General features: G+C 48.7%; 1 protein-coding gene and 1 pseudogene across 5 annotated transcripts in view; one reads left to right on the plus strand and one right to left on the minus strand.

The window, feature by feature from the left end:
- LOC144103840 (atlastin-1-like) overlaps positions 1-16,420 on the minus strand; it is a 93,646-nt pseudogene that overhangs the window by 61,263 nt on the left and 15,963 nt on the right. The gene's annotated exons all lie outside the window — the stretch shown is intronic.
- LOC144103839 (atlastin-1-like) overlaps positions 1-16,420 on the plus strand; it is a 30,805-nt gene that overhangs the window by 7,473 nt on the left and 6,912 nt on the right. For all 4 annotated transcript variants that reach the window (XM_077636541.1, XM_077636542.1, XM_077636539.1 and 1 more), the window contains exons 2-8: positions 1,447-1,774; positions 1,831-2,043; positions 2,117-2,335; positions 2,385-2,549; positions 2,602-2,658; positions 2,714-2,785; positions 2,846-2,992. In XM_077636541.1, the coding sequence (XP_077492667.1) occupies positions 1,454-1,774; positions 1,831-2,043; positions 2,117-2,335; positions 2,385-2,549; positions 2,602-2,658; positions 2,714-2,785; positions 2,846-2,992 (1,194 nt within the window). In that variant the 5' untranslated portion in view covers positions 1,447-1,453. The remainder of the gene's footprint in view (positions 1-1,446; positions 1,775-1,830; positions 2,044-2,116; positions 2,336-2,384; positions 2,550-2,601; positions 2,659-2,713; positions 2,786-2,845; positions 2,993-16,420) is intronic.

Below are 16,420 nucleotides of genomic sequence, written 5' to 3' on the forward strand. Positions count from 1 at the left end.
GGAAAAGTAGCGGGCCGAGTACAGATCCTTGAGGAACACCTGACAATACCGGAAGAGAGTGAGAGTTCTTATTGTCAACAGAAACAAATTCCCTTTACCCCTAGCAAATTCCCTTCCCTTTACCGTAGTATCAGCAACCTTTTCTAGAGTTCCCTGACACCAGTGTTTTAAAACGTTTTACGCGGATGTGCATTTCTTCTGCTGCAAAAACATTCTTTAACTACACACGTCTACGCTGCCTGTGAAGGCATGGCTTCATGTTAAGGAGATGCTTGCGCCATGGACGGCGAATTGCCGCCTGTGCAACACACCAGAAACAAATGACCATTGTTTTATTCTGTGCATTGATGCTATATTCTTCTGGGACATTTTAAAACGAACAAGGGCTTCGAAGATCTCTCTTCCTAGCTGCGTCGTACATCTGCGCAGCACCACTGTATTATCTAACCCAGGAACACAACTAGAGCATTTCTTAATTTGTTCAATCATTTTACTGCCTTAATTATTTCTAAAATTTCTAACCCATGTCAGTATGCACCCAACTAACCTGCAAACACGTTCTAGTAAAAATACTGGGCCTCGTTTACCTTCAAGCATGAAGTTTCTCCGACCAGTTTTGTTGTGAGAGGAGCGCTATCTCTTCTCAAAACACTTTGTAGCAGTGTATGTGCATAGAATATATTTTCGCTTTAATACATCCTGTCCACGAAAACATTTACTGGTTTGGCCGAGTTGGCATCAGGCAGTGAAGCTGCTCTAGTAGAGATAGGTTGGTACGTATGCGTATAAGAAAAATGCGGATATCTTTTCTCTTTCTCGTGCTTGACAACCAAAATAACAATTTAGGTTTTTTATGGCTTTGGTTTACAAACAGATTTTAGCTTGATGCTGTCCGCGGCTGGGAGATTCGGAACAGCAAGCATTGCAGGGTGCGACAGTGTGATTTGTGCACTCATATGGGCAGTAAATGAAAAAGCATCTGTAGATACCTGGCAGTTCTCCTGTCTCTCTGGTGTCGGTTAAAAACTGATTACATCACTCCACCTGGAGGACCAGTGCTCGACCTCTGGACGGATGCATTAAGATTATTCGAACGCACACTTCGAAAAACGATCCGCAGTGAGAACAAATGGCAATGCAAAGTTTTTTCCAGTAACATAAGTGTACTGCATAAGGATCTTGACACACATCGTAATGCTGGGCGTGGAGTCCGATATATTTACAAAATACTGAAACTACATTGAGCATCGGGGGCAGATTAATTCCTCACACTTCGAGGCCTACATTGCTTCAACTATGAAAAATCCAGTGGCCAGTGTAGGTTGTTTCCAGTTTTTTTTTTCCAGCGACTGCTATTACTGCTACGTTCTAAGTTAGTCTGTTGCTGGCAATCGTAACTCCTCATGCCCACTCCATAATAACTACTGATGGAGGCAATATTTCCAGGTGCGCAATGGTGGACCAAGCGGAAATTTGCCGAGCGGTACCTCTCTTCAAATCCGAGCACCATGAAGACTTGGAGCTCGACGTGGCAGCCTTGAAACGACTGTTAATGGACGACCGTGTCAAGGATAAGCCTGTGGTTGTGATCTCAGTGGCTGGGGCGTTTCGGAAAGGGAAGTCCTTCTTGCTTAACTTCTTTATACGGTGCCTCCTGAATCAATGTACGAGCAACTGGCTTTTCAAGTCTGACGGGAAGCTCGATGGTTTCGCCTGGCGCGGAGGATGGGAGCGAGAAACCGTGGGAATAAAACTCTGGAATGAAATTTTCCTGGTAAGCAAATCAACACTGATAAAAGAAGGTGGGAAGCATGATACATATCTGTGCAGGTGCCTACGCCTGAAGGCCAGGAGGTGGCTGTGGTCTTGATGGACACCCAGGGCACTTTCGACGGGAACTCCACAATGAAGGAATCCGCGACGATATTCTCACTGAGCACAATGCTGAGTTCAGTCCAAATCTACAACCTTTCGCAACGCATTGCCCAGGACGACCTCCAGCACCTGCAGTTCTTCTGCGAATATGGAAAGTTGGTGCAAAAGGTGCGGAACATGGTTATAGATGCTCAGTGTGGCCCTCTGCAGCCCTAAATTCACGAAGCCCGTTTTACTGCAGGAAGTGACCGACGCACCCTTCCAGAAACTTGTGTTTCTGATCAGGGATTGGAGCTATTCCCACCAGCTGAGCTTCGGTGAAGAAGGGGGCCGAGAATACCTTCACCAGTGCCTAAAGGTTTCTGAAGATACGCCTGAGGAGCTACGCAAATTGCGCGAAGGGGTTAAGTCCTCCTTCGAAGAGATAATCTGCTTTCTGATGCCTCATCCAGGAACTAAGGTACGACGCAACTCTCTCATGTGCATATAGTAATCAACTACTCACGCAGGTGGCGGAGGATCCGAACTTCAATGGCTGCCTGTCGGACGCTGAGCCCAATTTCACACAGCACTTAGGAGAGTTTGTGTCGAGTATCGCCCACCCAGAAAACCTCCATCCTAAAAGAATCAGGGGTGCTAACATCACTTGCAAGCAACTATGCGTCTTGATTCAGGTATATAGCTATGCATGTTGATTATCCGTATCACATTGAGCGATTGGTGCAGGTCTATGGAGAGGCTTTCAAGAAGAGTGACATCCCCACTCCTCAGTCTGCGCTAGAGGTGAGAAAGTACAGTTCACGCATGGCAGTTTCAGAGGCGGTTTTTCTATTTTTAGGCGACTGCCAAGGCAATGAACGCAGCTGCTCTGGCAGAAGCTGGCGCGTTTTATGTGCGAGGCATGAGAGAGGTGAGTGTGTCAAAAGAGATTCCAAGAAGTTTTAGGCTACCACTCTAACAACACACTCAGGTGCTCTTTGGGGGTAAATGGCTGAGCGAAGAGGAGCTCTCCAGATGTCTCGGGGAGCGACGCGAGGAAGCTCTTAACAAGTTCGACAGTGCCTTGAAAATGGGGGGCGAAGACCTGAAGCAGCAATACAGGATGACACTAATAAAGGTAGGCTTCCATGTAAGCTTTTCTCTCCAGATGTTTTTCATTTTTCGGAGTAGGCAAGACGTGGAAAATATCGTTACTTTAGAGCCCGTGATTAGAAATATTATTGAAGCATCGTTTGAAAAGAATTTTTAATATGCCCTAAGCATACTAATATTGCTCAAGAACAGTACGTTCGTGCCGATGAAATTTTATTTCGTTCAAAATAAGTAAACATTGCCTGATTATTATACGGAGAGAAATAGTTCTCAAGCGTCACTTTCATTTATAACCACTATTCTACAACAGAAAAAAATAAATTACCGTAAGATGAATTTATAATATACCTATAACCACTGGCATGCCATCTGTCTTTCATTTCGTTTTCTCAATTTTAACGGCCCTCACTAACGCTGTTTTTTTAGATATCACCTCAATAAACATCTCTCACCGCCAAAAATGACAGTATATTGCCACGCGTGAATGATGGCGATCATATATCACAGGAAGCAGTGACGGCCTTCAACAAACGTCACAGCTCCAGATCACTGTCACTTCCACTTCCTTTTTTTTAAGCGGCGCGTGTTTCACATCAGAACTAGGCGACCATGCGGAATTCAAGAAGGGTTTTCTGGCGAGCTAGTTGGTGCTTCTCGTTCATGATTAAACTGAGCGAAAGAAACAGGGACAAAGGCAAAAAAACACGTACACACAAAGAGCGCAGACTACCAACTTTTATTCGAAAAACGCTTTCAAGCATTCCTTTTAAATGCGCCAGCCCACCACGTGACACAACCCCAATCCAACACAGATAAGTTTAACAGCTTAGTAGAGCCAATCTGAAGAACCAGTCTAAAGACCCCAAATGTATGAGTGCCTAAACACCCTTGATACCTAGATAAAAGAAAAGGGGAAGATAAAAACCTGACCGTGAAACCAAAACTTCAAAGAGAACGAAAACGAAGACGGCCTAACCATGTATTGTTACTGTTGGTTTCACGTCTCATTCCTTTGCTTAGTAAGATTATCGCTCATAATACATTGTTAGGCCGTCTTCGTTTTCGTTCTCTTCGAAGTTTTGGCTTCACCGCCAGGTTTTTATCTTCCTCTCTTCTTTTATCTAGGTATCAAGGGTGTTTAGGCACGCATACATTTGGGGTCTTTAGACTGGTTGTCCAGATAGGCTCTACTAAACTGTTAAACTTATCTGCTATGTTGGATTGAGGTTGTGTCACGTGGTGAAATGGTGCATTTAAGAGGAATGCTCGAAAGCGTTTTTCGAATAAGAGTTAGAAGTCTGCTCTGTGTGTGTGTACGTGTTTTCTTGTTTTTGTCCCTGTTTCTTTCGCCCAGTTTAATCATGAACGAATGCGGAATTCACTGTGTCACTAGCTCCCCGGGAAGAAAGAGCATCATCCCGATCCGTAGCATGTATGTTAAAAAAATTCACGAAGTGAAGCATGATGTGCGCGTGGAAGTCCAGCTCTACCGCTCGTAGTAAGGCTTGAGGCGGACAACGTGTACCACTTGATGGTGCAGGGGTCGCAGAGACTAATGACAGCCGTCAGGAACGACCTCATAGCTGAGGTCTCCAATTGGTCTGATCACTTTGTATGGTCGAAATTATAAGCAGAGGAGCTTCTCGCCAAGTCCGCGTCGGCAAATCGGAAACCAGATTCACGCACGGTATCCCGATGTGTACCGAGCATCACGGCGTCGGAGGTTATAGCGTTGGGAATCTCAGCATTATTGGTCGAGAATCCGCACTCTGTCCAGCTGACGAGCTTCTTCGGAGAGGAGCAGCTAGGTGGGAAGACCCGCATTAAGGTCGATATCCTTCACATGCGGTAGAATGGCGTCCAGCATCGTGGTCATGTCGCGGCCGGAAACGAGACGGAACGGTGGTATGTTTGTCGTTCCTTGTACGGCTGTATTGTATGCGATGGTGACGTATTGGAGTACTTCGTCCCAAGGTCTGTGCTGAACGGAGACATACATTGAGAGCATGCCAGCTAGCGTTTCGTTCAATCGTACCGTTAAACCTTTCGTTTGAGGGTTGTAGGATGCCCTCTTACGGTGGTTTGTACGACTGTGGCATAAAATCTGCTGTAGGAGATCAGCCATGAATGCTGTACCGCTGTCTGTGATTAGCATCCATGGTGAACCGTGACGCAAAATGATCTGATGGACGAAGAATTTTTCCACGTCGAGGGCTGTGGCGCTTAGCAGCACTGATGTTCACGCCTATCGTGTCAAGTAGTCAGTTGCCACGATAACCGAATTGTTCCCCGAATGAGAAAGAAGGAATGGGCCCGGCATGTCCACCCCAATCTGCTGGAAAGGCCGCGTGGTGATGGTATAGGCTTAAAGAATACGGCTGATTTTGTTGAGAGCACTTAGCGCCGCTGACAGCCTTGGCATGTTCTGACGTAGTGTGCAACGTCCTACTGAAGGAGGAGCCAGTAATACTTCTGTTTGATCCATACAAGCCTGCGGGCTACACCCAAATGTCCGGAAGTCGGTTGATCGTGTGAATCTTGAAAGATTTCGTCATGTAGGCTAGCCGGTATGACAATAAGGTATTGCTGATTGTTTGCAGCGAAATTTTTCTTCACGAGGGCACCATGGCGAACACAGAGTGGCGCTACCGAGTGCTTGAAAGCCTTCGGGCAGTCGGGCGGGTACCGTAAAGAAACTCCATGAGGTGCCGAAGTTACGGGTCGTCGTAATGTTTTTCAGCGAGGCTCGTTGCACTGATCGCATTTAAGGTGATGTCGTCGTCACAGTTAGCGTCCTCCGTTGGGGAATTGACCGGGGCGCGCGAAAGGCAATCGGCGTCCGAGTGCTTCTGGCAGGGCTTGTACGCCACTGTCATGCCGTATTCATGGACGCACAGCCTCCATCTTACAAGGCGGGCTTCGAACTAAACCAACAAAGACCTGCTCCTTCATGCCCCTCATAAGATAGCGCAGCTTCTTCTCTTCGGACATGTTGGGATCACCCGGCGGAAGAGCTTCTCCGTGCCCTTGGTGTAAACGAGGACGGTCTCGTTTGGTAGTTGGACGCGCGCCTGGAGGAGCAGCTCAGGACGTTCTTTCCGGAGGACGGTGGTAAAAGCCTGAAAAAAACTGAGTCTTGAAAGAACTCCACGCTGTTATTGTTGCCTCTCGGTTTTCGAACCAAGTACGAGCTGCACCCAGCAGCGAAAACAACATGTGCTGCAGCTTCGAATCCTCAGCGCACCTGTTCTATCGGCTGCAGCTTCGAATCCTCAGCGCACCTGTTCTATTGGACTACACGCTGGAACTTCTCAAGCCAGTCCTCCGGGTCCTCGCCTGGAAAACCTTGGAAGGTGTGCGATCGCGTGGCTGCCGCATCACGGCGGGCGGAGAAGCGATGGCATCCGGCATGGGTTTGCGTGGAAACTGATGGTCGCTCTGCATCCGAGGTCAGTGTCCTCACGGTCGGACGAGTCTGCAGAGGCCGAACTCTGGTTGCAGTCCTTGCAGCCTCCGGCTACCTGGGTGGGTGGGCGCAACCTCGACTTTAGAAGATTCAGGTTGGCTGGAGCCTCGGATTCCTGGAGGAATCCGGAGCATGGGGTGCGCTACCCAGCAAACCTGCACCAATATGTCCCGCGTGAATGAGGGAGATAACAGATCACAAGAAACAGCGGCGCGCTTCGCCGAAGGTAGGTAGGTAGGCCTCAAACAATGCTGGCACATACCCACCGCGGGGGAATAGCCTTGACCACCGCTCCAGATTGCTGTCACCTCCACTTCCTCTTTTCGAGGCGGCGCGTGATTTAGGTCAGCGCCAGGCGAACATGCAGGATTCACTGTGTCAATTTACATATTGAGACACAGCTGAGTAGAACCATCACAGCACAGTCCTATCCTCATGCATGAACAGTAAAGTCTAGCCAGGTTTTAGATCATTAAAAACACTTAAAAACGAGATATGACTTAGGGCATCAATTAAACTTCGTGGCCATACAATGTGCCAAAGCAGTGCCCTGATCAGAATCTATACAGAACAGTTCAGTATTGAATCGGGGTTTTGTGGGAACTCGGTAAAGTGGCAGCTGAGCTAAGTCGTTCTGACTCGCTGAAAGCTCACCCACTTTGTTGCTATAAACACTGTCATTCCGTCTCCCTGTGTATTTTATAACAGCGATAATTTTGATCCGCAAGCGGAGAACTGGTACGGTGAGTCTGTATCACGGATCTCCCTGGAGAACACTCAAACCGAAAAAATGGACTAGGCGACAGGTGTACCCACACATACACACACCTAATACACCCTACGTAATACAAATGCTAGGACACAAAACTAACAAAACAAACACAAAACATAAAAACTATCAATACGCATGTCACGGGGACACTGCTACTAGCGTTTACTGCTAGCGTTCTACTGTTAGGGATCGGAATTCGTGCTCACGGTTGGTTCGACGTGGATGCGATTTTGCATGGGTCCAATAGCCGGCGTCGAAATGGCGTTCGGCGTGCAGAGGCTGGCATCGCTGGCGGTGTCGCTGGCTGCGTCGTGCAAGCTCCCAGTCCGAGCGCCGGTGGAGGTAGTGCCGGTGATGTTTGCGTTGGGGCACCACGCGGATTCGTGCCAACAGCGCTGGAGACACCCCTTGCTGTAGCAGGTGGTAGCATCCTCAGTAAACTCCCCGGAACGGGCTCAGGAACGGCAGGAAGTCCACTATGCGAAGCCGTAGAACGCGAGCTCACCGGAGCAGTAGCCGGCGTCGCTCTCTTCCCGCCGAAGCGTCCCTGACCGGCCGGAGCATCCGCTTCTCTGTTCTTCCCACCCGTGCCTCGCAATCCCTCGTCTTCTTATAGCCTTGGCGTCCTCTTCTTCTCTTCTCCACCAATCATCTCTCTTCAACTCACCTAATGCTTCTTCTTCATCATCTTTAGCCTTCGGTTAATCCACGTCATTCTTATCGCCAACCTCTTCGTCTTCTTCACACCTCTTTCCTTCATAATTTTATTTTAGACTCCCTTTTATATGTGACAAAGCCCCTCTCTCAAGGCTTTTTCCATGAAAAACTGCTCACGTCATCCTCATCTTCAAGCCATCCGGCCAACCGACTATCTTTTGTGACGATTCTGGACCCAGCACCCAACACACCGCAGTTGTCCAGCACACACACCAAAAGCACACTACTAACACAGCACACCAAACTGCATTTTCGGAACATTAATAACCCACTGTCGTAGTAACGGTTTGCCGGTGGTGTTGGTCCGGTGATTTCCAGAAACTGGATGCACCGCTTGAAGGCTTCTCGATGATATGACTTGCAGGCGAAGCGATTTAGTGAGAAACGAACTTTTATACAGGCTATTTACAGATGAGTACAAACAAAAGTCAGTATACGGCCACAACTATCCGCGGCCGGCTTAGTCGACCGCCTGCACAGGGGCTAGGGACACCGCGTCCCAACAGTCAAAACTGGCGTGCCTTGCACCAGCTCTCAACGGTCACTCCCTCCGCACTCGGCCAGACCGAGCGCCTGCCAGCTAGGAGTAGCTAGAAACAAAAGCACACGGGCGCCGCTCCCATCGCGGGTACACCCCGAAGATGCCCGCGCCCCTTTCCACACGTAAAAATAAATTGCTAACTGCAGCTCATCAGTTTTGACGAATAGGAAAGCTCAGAACTGATGCAAGCGTTTTCCCTTAGCCCCGAGTTCCTCCCTAGGTGGTCTCGCAATCCTTCGCCAAGGGGACAGGGGTCCAAGGTCGAGGCCGGAAGATAGCCCCGCCGTCCGGAGCGGCGAAGAAAACCACAAGGACGAATGGGGAGACTAACCAAAAAGGCATGAGTCCCCTTCTAACGGCGTGCACCAAAGCAAAACAAAATAAAACAAAACCGGACGCGCAGCCTAGGTCACTGCCCTCTCACGGAATATTCGCAACACATGTACAAAAAGACGCGACAGCGCGCCGAACCCTACAGTCGTTGTCCATACAGAGTCTTTAATAAACATGTTAATGTCCACAACGCACTTCCTTGTATAATCACATAACAATAGCAACAACAACAGCAAATGAGCAACACCAAGAAGATACATTCCCGAGATAGCTAGAGCCGTTTAGTTGGCTCTATCAGTAGAGAGGTCTAATTTGCAACGTATGGCCTCCATTTTGCCCCGCACATCTTAACACACCTTCCCCTTTATTTAGAGTAGAGCTGTGATCGTCTGTCTTCATTCAAATCGCGGTTCAATAGTGCCTTATTCCATCCTACTCTTTTCTTCCCACTGCTCGTGGGCACCTCGGCAATATCACCTGTCTCCTCGGTCGCTACTGAGCATGCTACCTTGGGGGTGCACCGCCGTACGGGACCTTTTTCTTCATAATTATTCAAAATGTTTACATGGAAAACCTTTGTTTCATCTATCAATATCTCATAAACCATGTCATAATTATTCTGCGTCACAAGGTAAGGGCCCTTGCACTGCATCACAAACTTATGATCCGTGGGTAGCAGGATAAGAACCTTGTCGCCCGGATTCAAACTCCTGTGAGTGGCTTTCTTGTCATAGTATCCCTTATAGCGTTCGCGCGCCCTTTCCAGGCCATGATGTGCCAGCCTGCATGTTTTCTCCAGCTTTTCCCGCAACTCAAGAACATATGTATATGTATCTCCTTATTAGCCCACAGCTCCTTGAGTATTGTAAGTGGACCTCTAACGGTTCTCCCATACGACATCTCAAAGGGCGAGAAACCAAGACTCGTTTGCGGTACTTCGCGGTGACCGAACAAAAGAGCTTGGTGATATCTATCCCAATCAGTAGGTCTCTCCTGGCACATTTTCTTTATCATATTTTTGAGGGTGCCGTTGAACCGCTCTACAAGCCCATTGCACATGGGATGGTGAGGCGTTGTCAGTACCTGCCTTACTGACAAAAGGCGGTCAACCTCCTTCATTAGTTCCCATGTGAAGTTTGAGCCCCTGTCACTCAAAACTTTCCTCGGGAACCCATAACGCGAGAACATCTCCACAAGACCCTCCGCCACTTGGATACTGTCAATAGCCTTCAATGGAATAGCGTCAGGATAACGAGTGGCTACTTCAACCAGTGTAAGCACATATCTATTGCCTTTGGCGGAAACTGGAGAGGTAAGCCCAACAATATCAATAGCCACTCTGAAATGGTAGGTCGATGGCTGGTATTTTGCCCAAAGGTACGGGACCAACCCTTCCTTTCGGAACTGTGCGCTGGCACACGTCACATGAACGAACAAAGCGTTTAAAGTCACTCTGTACACCTGCCCAGAAGAACTCCTCGGTGATCCTAGACACCGTTTTTTGAACACCCTGGTGTCCGGCCATAATGGCGTCATGTCCTAAGCGTAGCACTGTCTCTCGCATATCGCTCGGTAACACCAGCTGCTGAACCCACCTTCCTGAGCTAAAGATGCATTCCCTGTGCAGAAGACTTTTTACCAATTGATATTCGAATGACGTACGACTCTTTTTTTCTTTTCACTTTTTCCCCAACTCTTTCGAAGCAGAGTTTCAAGCTCGGGTCTTCTATTTGCCTAATTGCAATTTCGCCCGGTGTTACGCTGAGACACATCGTAACAGGAGTAGATAGCGGACGCTGCGTTACTCTGGCGGTCGCTTGAGCTCTTGTCTCCATTGCCGTCGAGAAACTGATTGCCCCATCACCTGTCTGAGCTGTCTCGGGCCTTTCCTCCTTTGGGTGTTCTTCAACGTCGAGCATCCTCCACTCGGGATCGGGGTCTTCGACACTTCTTGCACCCGTAATGTCTCCCAAGATGAGATCGTAAATGGGTTGGTCTACGCATTTTGCCACTACCTTTCCACTATAATATGGCGTGGACACTAGAATCCTGGCTTGGGGAAGGTACCTTACTGTGCTATCTACAACAGCGACGGCCGATGCTTCCCCTGTAAGATCCTCGTCCTTCACCAGGCTTCTAAGAATCAAAACTGTGTTAGCTCCGCTGTCTCTAAGCACCAATATAAGGGTCCCCTATTTGCCCAACCACCACTGGCATTGCTGCTTTCGACTTGGGTGTTCCACTCACTGCCTCATTTCCCAGCGGCGTGTGCTCTCCTTTTAACTGTGGATTTCAGGAGGTGTGACAAGATCTGCCCGAGAGTCGACAACGCATGCAGCTCGGTCCTGAATTCTGTATCGGCACTCATCCTGAGTATGACCCCTCCTCTTACAGCTTTGACACACAACCTGTGTCTTTTGGGCAACGCTACTAGTCCGACAGTCAACTGCACGGTGTCCCACCTTGCCGCAGAGAAAACACCTTACTGGCGCCTTAGATACACAACCATATGGTCTTGGGTTTGTCGCATCTGTCTCTGGGACCTTTTGTGTTTCCTCTCTTGCCTTACTCATATTTCTCAACCCTTGAGCCTCGAGAAATTGGTCTGCAGTGTCGGCAAACGCTTGCAATGAACACAACTTTCTTTCAGGAATAGCGCTAGCTTTGAGCTGTAACATGCTAAAAATTTCTCTGTGACCAGCTTGTCACGCACTCCTTCAAAACTTTTTTGCTGTGTTTTACATATCAAGCCACCTATCAAAATAGTTGGACAGTCTGCAGGAAAACTTCTAAGCGGGTTATGAATCCTCAGGTTTCGCGGTGCGAAATCTCTCACGAAAACCCTCTGCCGTAAGTCTGAATCTTTGGAGGAGCGCCTTTTTTACTTTCTCGTAGTCCATGGAATCAGCAGCGGGCATCCTTCCAAACACATACAGCGCCTCTCCGACTAAACACATGCTCAATGCCGTGGCCCATTCACTGCGCTCCCAGCCTTGCCCCAAAGCTATCCGCTCGAATCGTTGCAGATATGCGTCCAGATAATCTCTTTTGTCATCGAAAGGAGCCATCAGCTTCCTTGGACAAGCTCAGCCGGTCTAGGAGATTCTCTACCCGCTAAGGAACACTGATCACTGTCCGTGATCTCCTCATGTCCTCCCGCGACATGCACCTGTTTGCACAGAAGAAACTCCTCCCGTTCTATCCTTCTTTTCTCCTGTTCTTCTACCTCGCGAGCTCTTCTAGCCTCTCGCTCTTCTGCCTCGCGAGCTCTTTCATCTGCTTCATCTGCTTGGCGAGCGTCTGCGCTTGCCTGCGCCCTTTCCTCCCTTTTTCCCTCCTCGGCATACAGACGCTTCCACTCTTCCTTGCTTAACCCTAGCTTGAGCGCCAGTTCTAACGTTTTTGCCAAATTCATCCTTTCTGCCGTCGAGAAATCGGAAAGATCTGAGACAAAGCAAAAAGAAAAAGGAAATGAATCATGGCAGGCTCGCCACTTATCTTTATCACGGATCTCCCCGGAGAACACTCAGACCGAAAGAGTGAACTAAGCGACAGGTCTACCCACACAGACGCACATTTAATACACCCTACGTGACAGAAACGCTAGCACACAAAACTAGCACAAAACACAGACTATCAATACACACCACCTTTGAACACTGCTACTAGCGTCTACTGCTAGCGTGCTACTGTTAGCGGCCAGCGTTCATGCTCACGGTTGCTTCGATGCGGATGCGATGATGCATAGGTCCAGTAGCCGGCGCCAAGATGCCGTTCGACGTGCCGAGGCTGGCGTCGCTGGCGGTGTCGCTGGCTGCGTCGTACAAGCTTCCTGTCCAAGCGCCTCTTGGAGGTGATGACGGTGATGTTGGCGCTGGGGGCAGCACCCGGATGGGTGGCAACCGCGCTGGAGGCACCCCTGGCTGCAGCAGGTGGTAGCGTCCTCAGTTAAATCCCCAGAACGGGCTCAGGAACGGCAAGAAGTCCATGATGCGAAGCCGCAGAACGCGAGCTCACCGCAGCAGTAGCCGGCGTCACTCTCTTCCCGCTGAAGAGTCCCTGACCGGCCAGAGCCTCCGCTTCTCTGTTCTTCCCACCCCTGCCTCGCTGTCCCTCGCTCTTTAAAGCCTTGGCGGTTGTCCACGTAAGCCTTGTCGTCGTCTTCTCCTTCTCCTCTTCTCCATCAATCATCTCTCTCCACCTCACCGAATGCTTCTTCTTCATCTTCTTTAGTCTTCGGTTAATCCACGTCATCCTTATCGCCAACCTCTTCGTATTCAAATCTCTTTCATTCATAATTTTGTTTATGCTCCCTGTTACATGTCACAGGCTGTTAGCAATTGCTTCACTTTAGCAACTCGGTCAAATCGGAAAGACAAAACACTCTAGAGCCTCCGTTTTATGAAGCCAGCATACTCTAAAAGCTTCAAGAGTATTCTTGCAACTGCAGTGCGCTCACTTTCTGGACTGTCAAGAGGCAGAAGCCGATAGAAGTTGTCCGATTGCAGGTGGTCAGTTTAAACAGCAGTGTTTCGCATTGTTAATAAAATTCGGCAGTAATTATGATTCTCGGCACTACCAATGACCAGAAAGCTTAGAGATGACATTGCTCATTGGCCGGTGCAGAAATTTGCCTTTTATGAGAAATTGTAAGCACAGCGCACACAGGAAGAAGTTGTTCAGCCTAACCCAAGCGAACGCCAATTTAGCACGCCATCGTGCAATCCGAGCTACTCTCTCGTGATTCGTGGTTCTCCCTCAAACCTCCTCCTTTACATTCCTCCTCATCCTCTTCAAGACTTAAATGCCTCTTGTCTCGCAACAATGGAAATGTAAATAAACTGGTATATAGTGTTAAATTTCCAGCAGATAGCAGTCAGTTAGCAGCCAGGTTCACACCCAACAGTTTTGGACAAAAGCATTTTTGAACGGACGAGACTTTCTGAGCGCAATTTTTTAATGTAGCCAAAGCAGTGGCGGCATACACTGTCGGCTGGCTTGCATTTTTTTTGGTACTATCGTTTTTGCTATCGTCAAAAGCAGGCCTCATTGGTTTTCTATGGCAGACTTATCGGAAGGATGGACCCTTACCATCAACATTTCTGTACTAGTAACTTACAGTTTTTCTACATTCGAAATTTTCTCCAAAAATATTGCGCATGTGTACCGTTAGGGTGCGAGGCTTCTTCATGAATTCGTGTTCTGTTTTTGTTTTCAGCCTTACTCATGGTAAGAAACAATTAACCTGTCGTCAGTGAGCATTACCTGGTGTACACCAAAGGGCTGAATAACCACTGCTGATACTGCTTTCTGTATTGGTTGCCTGCGGTCATGGCTTAGGTGCGCCCAAATGGATGAGTATATAAGCAGGCTACAGCTATGTCTGGCGCGTGCTGGCTAGTGTTCTTCCACCCGCACCTTCCTTCCTTACCTCGCGGTGCTGTTGAGGTGTCCACCGAGAAGTGAGACTGTTACTGCGCTTTTAAATTCCTCAAGAACCAATTCTCCACGGCTAACCACGTTTGCGTCTACGGTACTTGGCCAGCACTGTGTACGTGGAACCGTAGCGGAGGAGAAAAAGATAAAATGTATAAGTCGAGGGTGGCACGCCACTCACCTTATCCTTCTTCGCTTTATATCTCGCACTCCTACAGCTGCCAGCAAAGCTTTTCGGAAGAAGTAGTGCGCAATGACAGCTCAGTAAAATGCTGAAGGTAAATGATGCAGCTACCTAATCGTAGAATTTAAGCACAGAGATCGCGTCGCGTCGTGAATTTTGCGCTGCCCTACTGCGTGTGGTCGCAGTTTAGGAACACACGATTTAAGCTTTCTTTCAAAGAAAACATCGTAGAACGTCAGGGCGGTGCACAGGAGGCCGAATTAGAAGAAAGGTGGGTAGTACTAAGTGCCCTGCTAACGTGGGACAACTGTTGAACATCCCAGAGCTTCTGGGAGAAATATATCCACTTATTTTTTACCTGCGAATCAAACCTGTGATAGAAGCCAATAGAGGTCCAATGAAAATCGATTTTCCTGGAGTTTCGCTGCTTATACCAGATACTGCAGGCGAAGTTTGTCTAATGGCGACTTTGAGTCGAAATCAGAAGGCATTATGGAGTGCACAAAACCGTCCGTCAGGATGGTATAGAATTGGCGAGAGATTCAGCATGACTATAAATTACCTCTTTTTGAAGTCGGCGAGAAGGTCACATTCATAGGTATTGTCCTGACCGTAAATGAAAAATGGATGCTCCGCCGGAGCGAAGTATCTTTTGAACGTATGTCGATGATGACCAGACGGCCGTTAATATCAACATAAATCTATAAAGGTGCTTTGTGACTCTTGTTTCCAACAGAAGGCTCACAAGCTGGAGGGAAAGTATGAACATCCCAAAAGAAGTGAGGAGCAGGAGGCGGACAAATTTGGTGATTTCCTAAGTCCAGGAATCCTTTGGCAGTCGCTATCGTGCTCACCCGCGCTTATCAGCCGTTGCTGATCTTGCGCATCTGTGCTAGACAGAACATCCTCGCAAGCGGAAAAAGTAAGGTGGAGGCTGGGTAGTTAGTGGCCCAGTGGAAGAGCGTGGGTATCGGACTGTTGAAAGCTAGGCAGCAGCTAGAATATTTTGTGGGGAATGAAAGATGTTTGTTGTTGTCGTTTGGGAAGCGTGCGCCTGAAGCTGTACTGAGGAATTTGTGTGGCCGGGGGGGGGGAGAGGGGGGGGGGGGCAAGTGTGCTTTTTTGATGTCTATAGTGCTCAAGGATGAGCGTACATGTTGAAGGTTGTCTGGGTGATGGTTTGTCACGTTGTGATGTTCGTCTGTAAATCCCCCGGACAGATCTGTTAGGACCGTGCCCGGTGGGTGAGGTCTCGGGCGAGCGCGTGGGCGCACTCGTTGCCTGGAAGAAAAGCGCCGCCTGGTGTACAGACGAGTCGAACGGGGGAAAATGTGTCCGCGGAACAATGATGGAGGACATGTCATTCCTCTTTTCACAATAGGCCGGAGGCGTAGGGGTCCGCATGCCACTTGTGAGTCGGTTATGAAAGTCCGGATTTTGATCTCCTCTTTCTCCGTGTCGACACACGTGCAGTGTATGGCAAGGGCAATAGCTGCTTCTCGTGCTATCCTGCTCGATCAGTTTTATAGTGATCCTGAGACTTGTTGGTCCCCGGTCCGGTTCATGGTCGCTAGGTGCATGGCTTCCTGGTGGTCTGGGTAGCTTCCGGCGTCCGTGTGAAGAACTTATGGCTCTTCCGCGAATTGTCGACCGAACGACACCACTCGAGCTTGCCTCCGTCCCACATTGTGTTGGGAGCGCATATTTCTTGAAGCTGACAGAATAATACAAAGCGCTTGAGAACTTGGACGACCAAGTAATACATAGTTAACTGCCGACTACAAAGACGCATGGCGGAGGCATTTCCTGGCAGACTGCAGGGCCACTATAGGCCTCGAAGAACACTGCTCGGACGTGATCAAACTCTCAAGCCGCAGCACAATGCAGGGGTGGGTTCTTTCCTCGATCCTCTTAAGTGCCAATGGCTAAACTGCCCCACTCTCCGAGCTCATTTGTAAGATCCGGCATGCTCTATACGCCCTTACGGCAGAAAAACAGCATGAT

This window comes from Amblyomma americanum, chromosome 9, assembly GCF_052857255.1.
Source record: "Amblyomma americanum isolate KBUSLIRL-KWMA chromosome 9, ASM5285725v1, whole genome shotgun sequence".
NCBI lineage: Eukaryota > Metazoa > Arthropoda > Arachnida > Ixodida > Ixodidae > Amblyomma > Amblyomma americanum.